This window comes from Mesoplodon bidens, assembly GCF_964165515.1.
Source record: "Mesoplodon bidens genome assembly, chromosome: 7".
Classification (NCBI taxonomy): domain Eukaryota; kingdom Metazoa; phylum Chordata; class Mammalia; order Artiodactyla; family Ziphiidae; genus Mesoplodon; species Mesoplodon bidens.
The window spans coordinates 79,010,640-79,022,307 of NC_138164.1; the positions used below are offsets into that span (position 1 = coordinate 79,010,640).

At 37.9% G+C, this 11,668-nt stretch overlaps 1 protein-coding gene across 1 annotated transcript in view; it reads left to right on the plus strand.

The window, feature by feature from the left end:
* Nucleotides 1–10,996, plus strand: part of HEPHL1 (hephaestin like 1) — a gene marked incomplete at its 3' end in the record, with an annotated part of 72,676 nt that extends 61,680 nt beyond the window's left edge. The window contains exons 15-20 of the mRNA XM_081238533.1: nucleotides 168–274; nucleotides 3,747–3,969; nucleotides 5,294–5,433; nucleotides 10,016–10,178; nucleotides 10,627–10,698; nucleotides 10,794–10,996. Coding sequence (XP_081094659.1) covers nucleotides 168–274; nucleotides 3,747–3,969; nucleotides 5,294–5,433; nucleotides 10,016–10,178; nucleotides 10,627–10,698; nucleotides 10,794–10,996 — 908 coding nt within the window. The remainder of the gene's footprint in view (nucleotides 1–167; nucleotides 275–3,746; nucleotides 3,970–5,293; nucleotides 5,434–10,015; nucleotides 10,179–10,626; nucleotides 10,699–10,793) is intronic.
* Between the last annotated feature and the right edge of the window lie 672 nt (nucleotides 10,997–11,668).

Here is an 11,668-nt window from a genome sequence, read left to right on the forward strand (position 1 = left end):
TCAAGATGTGAATTTAATGGGAACATTTCTAATGAATGGGCAATTCTACTCAGCAATAAACTTTAACCAAAATATAAGAAGAATCTGTTTGTATTTCTTCAAGTAAGTTGTCTGGAACAGAGGTAACATGAATAAAAATTTTTTCTATTTCTTCTCATTTGTTTCAGGAGAAATAAAAACTTACAGATGGAATGTCCCTAAAAGGTCCGGTCCAGGGCCATCTGATCCAAATTGTATTCCATGGGTTTACTATTCAACAGTAAACTTTGTGAAGGTAAGTGGAGAGGGCCACCAAAATGCTCAAGGTGATATGGCTTTAAGCTGACTATTCAAGTTATCACAACTATGGTGGGTATATGTGAAGAGATGTATTGGTTTAGAGCAGGGGTCTCAAACTATGGCCATGCCTGTTTGTTTGCATTATTGATGATGAAGTTGAGTAGTTGTGATGGAAATGGTATGGGTCACACAGTAAAAAATACTTGCTATCTGGTGCTTTACAAAAACAAAGTTTGCCAACACTTGATCTAAAGTATAGGGGAAAAAAATAAAATCTCAATGTTTCAGTTACCGAATTTAGAACTTACAAGGTAGTTTGAAGCAAGAGTCATATGTAAAACAGATAACCATAAAATAAATATATATTTTAATTTAATATATACCATGTTTTTTTTGTTTTGTTTTGTTTTGTTTTTTGCGGTATGCGGACCTCTCACTGTTCTGGCCTCTCCCGTTGTGGAGCACAGGCTCTGGACGTGCAGGCTCAGCGGCCATAGCTCACGGGCCCAGCCACTCCACGGCATGTGGGATCCTCCCGGACCGGGGCACGAACCCGTGTCCCCTGCATCAGCAGGTGGACTCTCAACCACTGCACCACCAGGGAAGCCCAATATACCATGGTTTTTGATGTGTGAAAAAGGGCTCAGGAAAGAAAATACACTCCAAGTAAACTTAGTAACTGAAACTACAAACTATTTGAATGATAAATAGGCTAACTTTACTTAGAAATTAAAGGCAAAGATTCAATATTGAACTTGAGTCAGGTATGTGTATATAAAACTAGTCTAGAATTATACTTCGTAAATCAAAGTCCAAATTAAGGTCATATCTGATATAAAATGTAAACATTGCCCATTATTTTAAAAAGTGAGGGATTATCTTAGCCTTCATTTTAAATATTAGATGGCTGCATTAATGTCCTTGAGTTGTATTGGAGAGCACAAGAGTTCAGGAGAAACATACCAGACACTGGAAAAAAAAACTTACATATTAGAATTATGGGAAACCCACATTTATTTGTTGATTCCTTTGTGCATCCCAACAAGTATTTATTGAGCCCTTTTGATGCGCAAATGACCCCACCAAGTACTATGAGGGTTGCAAATATTCTTGTCTTGAAGGAACTTATCATCTTCGGGGAAAATAATATGTGTGCACACCCATAATGATATTACAACTCTGAATCTGGTGAGTTTTATAGGAGTGCAGGGCTATAGAGGAGGCATTGGGAAGAGAGTCTAGGAAGAGAGAACATCATGAGTCAAGCTGAAAATAGGGAAGTAGAAGGTGTGTTTGGGAAATGTTGAGAGTCCCGTGCAGCTATCATCTAGGGTAGAAAAGGAAAGCAGCAAGGGAGCATAAGCTAGAAAAGTCCACTGGGAGAGCACATGAGGGGCTTCAGGACCTGTCAAGGATTAGTCTTTTATTCAGTAGGACCATCACTGGAAAGTCACTGAAGACCTCTAGATATGGGAGTGATGACATTAATCTGATGGTTGTCAACAGGATGCGCTGGAGGTGTGGAAAGCAGAGACCAGAGAGGAGCCAATTTCTAGTCCAGGGTGAGGTATTAATATCCTACACTAGAAGGATGGCAGATAGAGTGGAAAGGAAGTCACAGAATGGAGAGACACTGTGAAGGGAAAAGAAATGTAAGATTTGATAGCAAATGAGATGGGATGGAGTGAGGAAGATGGAGGAAGTAAACACTGAAATCAAGTTTCCTGAACTAAATGACAAGGAATATCATAGTGCTATTAGCAGATATAGAGAATTCAGGAGAAGGAAATGGTTTGAGGGAAATACTAAAATTCTCTTTAGAAACGCTTAGCAGATTGAATTGTTGCAAGAGGCACATCCAGGTAGAATAGCTAATAGGCAGTTGAAAATGTGGGAGTTTTCCATCAAAAGAAAGCTCAGGGCTGAGTAACTCGACATGGAAGTCATCCATGGGCTCATATCAATTCCTAAATCATCCAGCTAACTTTTACCCATAGGACGTAGAATATAAGCATCTGTATATACCTATAAATACAGTCTCACTTGGGTTTCACCTCACACCAGTCAAAATGGCCATCATCAAAAAGTCTACAAATAATAAATGCTGGAGTGGGTGTGGAGAAAAGGGAACCCTCCTACACTGTTGGTGGGAATGTGAATTGGTGCAGCCACTATGGAGAACATTATGGAGGCTCCTTAAAAAACTAAAAATACAGTTACCATATGACCCAGCAATTGCACTACTGGGTATATATCCAGAAAAGATAAAAACTCTAATTCAAAAAGATACATGCACCCCAATGTTCATAGCAGCACTATTTACAGTAGCCAAGACATGGAAGCAACCTAAATGTCTATCAACAGATGAATGGATAAAGAAGATGTGGTATATATATATATATATATATATATATATATATATATACACACACACACACAATAGAATATTACTCAGTAATTAAAAACAATGAAAGAACATCATTTGCAGCAACATGGGTGGAACTAGAGATGATCATACTAAGTGAAGTAAGCCAGACAGACAAAGACAAATATCATATGATATCACTTGTATGTGGAATCTAAAAAAATGATACAAATGAACATATTTACAAAACAGAAATAGACTCACAGACATAGCAAACAAACTTATGGTTACCAAAGGGGAAACCGGGGGTAGGGGATAAATTAGGAGTTTGGGATTAACAGATACACACTACATATAAAATAGATAAACAAGGACCTAATGTATAGCACAGAGAACTATATTCAACATCCTGTAATAACCTATAATGGAAAAAATCTGAAAAAGAATATTACATATTTATATATATATATGTATATATGCATAACTGAATCACTGTGCTATACACCTGAAACTAACACAACGTTGTAAATGAACTACATTTCTATAAAAAAATACAGTCTCACTTGAAAAGCACACAGGAAAATAGAAATAAGCATTTGTTTATTCAACAAATATTTATTTAACACCTTCTATGTAGTAGACACTGGCCTCTGCTCTGGAGACTCAGCTATGAGTGAAGGACACAGCCTCAGCCCTCAAAAAGCTCACTCTTGGGCTTCCCTGGTGGTGCAGTGGTTGAGAGTCCGCCTGCTGATGCAGTGGACATGGGTTCGTGCCCCGGTCCGGGAAGATCCCACGTGCCGCGGAGCAGCTGGACCCGTGAGCCATGACTGCTGAGCCTGCGTGTCCGGAGCCTGTGCTCCGCAACAGGAGAGGCCACAACGGTGAGAGGCCCGTGTACCGCAAAAAAAAAAAGCTCACTCTGAACAAATTTTTAGGAATAGTCCTAAATTTTCACAAAGATCACCCTATTCTTCATGATTTCTTAGTACTTATTCCTTGGTAGATAGTCTTTTAGTATTTTTACAATGACTTTCTTACAAGCAATCTGTGTTATTAAATTATTCAAAGGCTCTTCTAATTCAGTTTATTTTTCTTTCAGGATACCTATAGTGGTTTGATGGGTCCTCTGATTACATGCAGGGAAGGAGTGTTGAATGAAAAGGGAAGAAGAAGCGACGTTGACTCTGAATTTGTTCTCTTGTTTTTGGTATTTAATGAGAATGAATCCTGGTATCTGGATGACAATATTAAGAAGTATCTTAATAAAGATCCACGGGATTTTAAACCCTCTGATGATTTTGAGGAGAGCAACAAAATGCATGGTATATCAGAGGTTTAAAAAGGAGACAAGCTCATAGAAATCTGTGGAAGGTCCCAGCCTCCCTCTTGTTGAGATAAGCTCACAGAAATCTGTGCAAGGTCCCAGCCTCCCTCTCTGAGCCCTTCTTTATTCCCAGGGGCACCTGGACTGAAGAAAGTCCTCTAAAGCTTTCCTTCAGAGGGAACCAGCCAAGCCATTGATTGGCTGCCCGCAAGGTCCAATAAGGTTTTGGACCAACTGTTTAGGGAGCTGTATCTCTGAATGCTGGGATCCCTAAACTATCAGACTGTAAAGTAATTCCTAGGAAATGAATCATCACTTATTGGTATATTTCTGTAAGAATACAGGATAACTTCTAGTTGATCAAATTTGAGGGGCTGGTTTAACTGTCTCTGGAACATGAAACACCATCCCCAAATTTCTGTTTTAATGTGTCTATGTTATTTAATTCTTTGAAATTTAAGGTACTTTTTTTTTAAGTGTAAGTAATGTGTTCTAATTGACATACCTATCCTTTCTCACTGAGATCTACTTTTGACCAAAAGTGTGCAAAAAGATAGGTCTTGCCCAAGATAACAAAACTAGTTAATTGCTAACATTGATTAGAATATAGTAGCCTGATCTCTGATTCAGCTATTCTTTCCCCTACAATTTTGCCTCCCTCTCCCAAAAGTTTCTTAGTAGGCTCTCTCTTTTTAATGAATGTAACTCATTTGGTTGGGTCATGATGCAAAGAATAAAAAGTTAGTAGAAAGCAGAGGAGTGAAAGTCCCCGCCATGTCCGCCCAACTGAGCTTGCTTTGGTAATTGTTAGATCATGGGCTCAGCCCATGTGAAGTTTTCCTTTTTTAGGAGATTCAGCTAGGTTTAGGAACTTGCCCCAAACTAGTTCTCAGAAAGTGAAATATTAAGTAAATACCTTTTAATTGCTTCAGTTTTGATTTATATAAACTTAATTCTCTGGCCTTTGTCCACTCAACTGTAGAACGGTATAAATCTGGCGACCTCACACATGAGGTGGTAATCCACCCCATAAAGGGAATATGGCTATTTGGCATATTCCAACCAACATGTACTGCTACCCAAGAGATCGCTTTTAAAAACAAACTACTATTCCTCTTTTCTGGCTATCTTTTATAGGGATTTCTTAGTACTCTGAATTTAGGGTCTTAGATGGTGGGGACATTGGCAAGTGTGAGTGAGATTATTACATGTTTACCAGGCAGATGAAAATATTGGTGACCTAAAGATCTTCTTGAATCAGTTCTAAAACCAGATTAAGTAATCATCACTAATCAAAGGCTGTTCTCTTTTTACCTTCTTAGCTATTAATGGAAAGATTTTTGGGAATCTCCATGGCCTCATCATGAATGAAAATACAATGACAAACTGGTATCTATTAGGAATAGGAAGTGAAGTGGACATACACACCATTCATTATCATGCTGAGAGCTTTCTTTTCAAGGTAAGTATAAGAAAAGTGTTTTGGGGAAGACTTACTAATAGACTCAATATATTTCCATTGTGAAATGAGAGTTATTTGGCAATAAGGCTTGTGAGGGGTGTTAGTGAATATTAGAGAATGGAACAGAAAAATATGATTGTGTCCTTCCACTGGTAGATATTTCTTAATATATACTTTATTATGCTTGTTAAAAAAAAAAACCTCTGAGCTTCAGATGAGTTTTCTCATCAGTTATATGGGGATAATTCTGACCACTCTGGAGTATCGTATATGAAAGTACCCATAGTATTTTGTTCTTTTTCCTCTTTTTTTTTTTCTTTTCTCTTTTCTCTTTCCCTTCCCTTTTTCCATTTCTTTTCTATGTGATTAGCCAACAGAATAGTCCTCTCTAGTAAAGGAGGTATTTCAAGCTTTGGCTTGGGCCCAAAATTTTACCTTGACTTTTGCCCTAGTGGGCTGGGCTGGACCATGCGTGGCTTTCTGGCTTTGCAGCATCAAGCTGCACCATATGGGTGGTGCTGGCTGTGCTGAATCACCTGGGGAGCCATTAATGAAGCAGACTGCCAGGCCCCACCCCAGACCTGATGAATCAGAATCTCAGGGATAAGATCCAAATATTCTGTCATCTCAAGAGCTGTGCAGTCTACAAGGAAGTAGAATAGAAAAGGATAATCACATCTAACCTGCAGGGAAAACCTGCACTGCTCCTTTTCCAATTATACAGGAATGAAGAGCGACTAATGAAACATCTAATATCCTCTCCCCTCTGTATATTCATTCAACACAGTTTAAGACACCAAGTACTAACCTACAATGATTTTAGTTTCACATATTAAATGGCTATGCTGCTTTTCAGAACTTGGCTTTTTCAATCTGCATTTTTAAAATTATATTAAAAATATATAAAATGTAGTAAAATTTATAAAATCATACAATTATTTTACATATATATACAAATTATTTTATATACATACATAAATATTTTAAATTAAGCTATAATTTACACTGAGCAAAATGCACGCTATTTAGTATACAGTTCTATTGTGGTAAACACATACAGTGGTGTAACCAACACTAATCAAAATATGGAACACCTCCATCAACCCCCTAAAATGTCCCCTTTGCACCCTCTAGAGTCATCTACTTCCCTATGTTTAACCCCTGGCAACCACTGAACTATTTTTTGTCTCTTTAGTTTTGCCTTTTCTGAAATGTTATACAAATGAAATCATACAGTCTGTAGCATTATGAATCTGGCTTGTTTCATTTTGTATCGGCATTTGAATTGCATCCACCTTGTTGTAACGGCAGTTTGTTCCATTCGATCTTTGAGCAATATTCCATTGTATTGCAGTTTGTTTATCCGTTCCCCCACTGAAGGACATTTGGGTTGTTTCCAGTTTGGGGTTGCTAAAAATAAAGTCATTATAAACCTTTGTGTACATGCTTTTGTGGGAACATAAGTTTTCATTTTCCTTGAGAAAATATCTAGGGGTTGGATTGCTAGGCCATGTGCTAAGTATATGCTTAACTTTATGAAAACTGCCAAACTGTTTTCCACAGAGGCAGTACATTTTGCACACCTACCAGAAATATATGAGAGTACCACTTGACCACAACTACATCCACATCAGCACTTGGTATCTTCCATTCTTACTTTATTTTTTCTCAGCCATCCATTTAAGTATATTCTGGTATCTCGTTTTTTATTTGAATTTTCCTAATGGCTATGATACTGATTATCTTTTCTACCATCTTCCATCTGTAAATCTTTGGTGAGATGTCCAAATTTTATGCCCATTTTTAAATTGGATTGTTTGTTTCCTTATTGTTGAGTTTGCGTGCTGTATATATTCTGGATACAAATCCTTTCTATCTATATGATCTGTAAATATTTGCTCCTAGTCTGTGGCTTATCTTTTCATTCCCTTAACATTATCTATCAAAGAGCAGAAATTCTTAATTTTGATATAGTCCAAATTATCATTTTTTTCTTTTATGGATCATGATTTTGGTGTCATGTTTAAGAAATCTTTGTTTAACTCAAGGTCACAAAGATTTTCTTCTAGAAGTTTTATGGTTTTAGGTTTTATATTTAGGTCTCTTGTCCATCTTAGGTTAATTTTTATATGTGGTTCAAGGTTTATTTTTTGCATAGAGACATCCAAGTTTTCTTTTCCTTTTTTCTTTTTCTTTTTTGGCTGCACCATGGCATGTGGGATCTTAGTTCCCCAAGCAGGGTTCAAACCCATGCCCCCTGCATTGGAAGCATGGAGTCTTAACCACTGGACCACCAGGGAAGTCCCTAGACGTCCAATTCTTCCATCACCTTTCAGCAAAAAGACTATCCTTTTTCCCTCTGTGTCAAAATCATATTGATCATATACATGTGGGTTATTTCTGGGCTCTCTGTTCTATTACATTGATTTATATGCCTGTCCTTTCTTAAATGCCACACTGTCTTGATTGCTTTAGTGTAATAAAAAGTCTTGAAATCAGATGGTGATTGTTTGAGCTATTCTAGATCTTTGCCATATAAATTTTAAAATCAGCTTTTAAAATTGTGCTGGGATTTTGATTGAGATTGCATTGAACCTGTACACTGATTTGGGGAGAATTGATATCTTAACAATATTGAGACTTTCAATCCACAAACATGGCATATCTCTCTACTTATTTAGAACTTCTTTGATTTTTTTCATCAATGTTTTGTAGTTGTCATCACACAGATCTTGCATATATTTTGTTAGATTACCAATATCATGGGTTTTGGTGATAGTATAAATGGTATTCTTTTTATTTCAATTTCTAATTGTCATGCCAGTATATAGAAATATAACTGATTTTTGTATAATTGACCTTGTATCCTGCAACTTTGCTGACAAATTCTAGTATCTTTTGTAGATTTTCTTTTTGTAGATGGTTATTTTTGGGGGGCGGGGGTTCCTACATGGCAAATCATGTTGTCTGTGAATAGAGATGGTTTTATTTCTTTATTTTCAATCTATATGCACCCCCTCCCCCACTCCTTTTTGGTGTTATTGCACTAGCCAGGATCTCCAGTAAAATGTTGAATATTAGTGGCAAAAGTAGAGATCCCTGCCTTATTCTTAATCTTAGGGGGAAAGCATTCAGTCACTCACTATTGAATATAAAGTGAGCTGTAGGTTTTTGTAGACCCCATTACCAGGTTGAGGAAGCTTCCTTCTACTTTCGGTTTGCTGAGGGTTTTAATCATGAACAGATGTTAAATCCTATTTTTTCTGCATCTATTGCGATGATCATATTTTTTTTCTTTAGTCTACTGGTGAATTACATTGACTGATTTTCAAATGTTGAACCAGCTTTTCATTCCCCGGTAAACCTTACTTTGTCATGATGCACTATCCTTTTTTATATATTGCTGGATTTAGTTTGCTAGTGTTTTGTTAAGGATTTTTGCATATACGTTCATAAAGAATATCGGTTGTGGCTTTCTTCTCTTGTAAATTATTTGTCTGGTTTTAGAATTGGGCTAATGCTGGCCTCATAAAATGAGTTGAGAGTGTTCTGTCCTCTTCTGTTTTCTGGAAGAGTTTGTTTAGAAATGGTATTATTTTTTTCTCTAAATGTTTGGTAGAATTTGCCAATGAAGCAATCTGGACCTGGAGTTTAATCTGTTGGAAGGTCTTAATATGATTTCAGTTTCTTTAATAGATATAATTTCAGTTTCTTTAACAGATAACCTGAATAGATCTAACCTGAATAGATAATCTATTCAGGTCATCTATTTCTTCTTGAGTAAACTTTGGTAGTTTTCATCTTAAGCAACTTGTCCATACCATCTAAGTTGTAGAATTCATGGACAAAACAGTTGTTCAAAACATTCCTTTATTATCCTTTTTAATGTCTATAAAGTCTTAGTGATATCTCCTCTTTCATCTCTGATATTTGTAATTTGTGTTTTTTAAATTTTTTCTTGGTCAGTTTGTCTAGAGGTTTGTATTAGTTATCTATTGTTGCATAACACATCAACCCAAAACATAGTGGCCTAAAACAACACACTCTTATTATCTCACAATTTCTCTGGGTTAGGCTGGAAATAGTTTAGTTAGTTGGTTCTGAATCAGCACCTCTCATCAGGCTACAGTCAAGATGTCAGCTGAAACTACAGTCATCAGGTTTGACTGATGCTGGATGATCCACTTCCAAGCTCACTTATAGGACTATTGACCAGAGGCTTAAGTTCCTCACCATGTGGGTATGACATGGGAGCTGGCTTTCCCCAGAGTGAATGATCCAAGGGGAGAGAGTGAGAGAGAGGGTCTAAGACCCTTGGAAGTAGAATGCCATGACTTCTGCCATATGCTATTGCTTTCAAGGACGAACCCTCAGACAATGTAGGAGGAGACTACAAAGGTTATGAATATCAGGAGGCAGGGATCCTTGGAGGCCATCACAAGCTGGCTTCCACAGGGTTTAACAATTTTATCAATCTGTTCAAAGAACCAGCTTTTGGTTTCTTTGATTTACCTTTATTATGTTCCTATTCTTGATTTTATTGATTTCTGTTCTTATCTTTATTACTCCCTTCTTTCTGCAGATAGATAAATCTTACCGAGAAGATGTATATGACCTCTTTCCTGGGACATTCCAAACCATTGAACTGTTTGCGGATCACCCAGGGACATGGTTATTACATTGTCACGTATCTGACCACATCCATGCTGGCATGGAGACAACCTACACAGTCCTTCGAAACATTGGTACTGTTATCTGTCAGTGATGCTGGCTTAGATAGCACCAGGCTTCCTGTATACCCTGAAAATAGGAGGCATGAGAGCCCCCAAGGAGCTCAGAGTCAAGGAAGAGAGACAGACATTTAACCATAATAGAATATGACATATGCCAAGATAGAGTGCAGAGTGCAGGGTTCAGTGACAGCAGAAGGAAGCAATGATTAACAGTTTGGAGACATGAGCCAAGGTTCCATAGATGAATCTTAACAGGTGAGCAGAAGCTTGTAATGTGGATGGGGTACGAACAGCATGCGTACTGGCATGAAGTAGCACAGTGAGTATCCAACAAAGACTTACAGATACTGGTGGGATAAAGTCTTTGTTGGTGAAATGACATAACTCCTGAAACAACTCATGTCATGAAAAGAATCTACTCCTATTGTTTATAAACCACCAAATTGTCTTCTTTGTCCAGACAACAGGATCCCTTACTCCACCAAGCCTCCTTCTGGAGGAGCGTCCCACCCGGCCACAGCACCCTCTAATGGTATTGATACCCTCCCCTAATCCTGCACGTGAAGGGTCAGTATTCACTCCCCAGGGAAAGGCAGAGGCCTGACACCTTACTTTTCTTTTGCACAGAAGAACCTGGCAAGGAGCAGCTCTACTTCTTCGGCAAGAATCTGGGTCCCAGAGGAGCCAAAGCAGCCTTGGTCATCCTTTTCATCATCGGACTCCTCCTTCTGGCTGTCACGGTGATTCTCTCCCTCACACTGTGCTCTGCAAGGAAGCGGGTGGCATATCAGGAAGTCCAGTCCTGTGCGCTCCCCACGGATGCTCTGTGACCTGCCGGTCTTCCTCAGTAGGGAAAATGGACCAGGGTATCGTTCACCAAGGAAGTCTGACACTGTTTCCTGGATCAGGCTCTGAACCTCTGGAACACATTCAAAGCAATTTTATTTTATTTATTTATTTTAAAGGGGCTGTGAATAATCCTCAGGATAAAATAGAGAAAAAGAAGAGTGGGCATGACTGAGAAAACTGACCCAGTCTGTTCTCTGAATGAATTCGCTGAAGTAGGAAGACCTCTGAAAGATATCTTTGTTTTCTGTCTTTCATAATTCTTAGATTAGATAGTGCTTCCTTAACAAACTGTCAAATTCTCTAGATGGACAATTTCGAGAAAGAGTTACACTGCCTCAGACATCTAACTTGAATGGTGCTGATTTTTCAACGTTGTTATGTAACATGCTTCCCTTAGTTGTTCCAGGAAAAATAACTTTCTGAGGAGTTCATGAAAATGTCTAAATCAGTATCTGCTGATAGAATTTGACCAAATGAAAATTTTGGAGGCTTTAGCCAGCTCCCCTGGCCTTTTCCTCTTTCATATAAATAGCTTGTGCACTGTTTGCTGCAAAAGGCAGAGTTGTATGCATTTTTTAAAATTCTGCCATTTTTATGCAAACCTGTAGAGATAATTAAATGTTTACGACTCACTTCATGTTACACATTTTTAC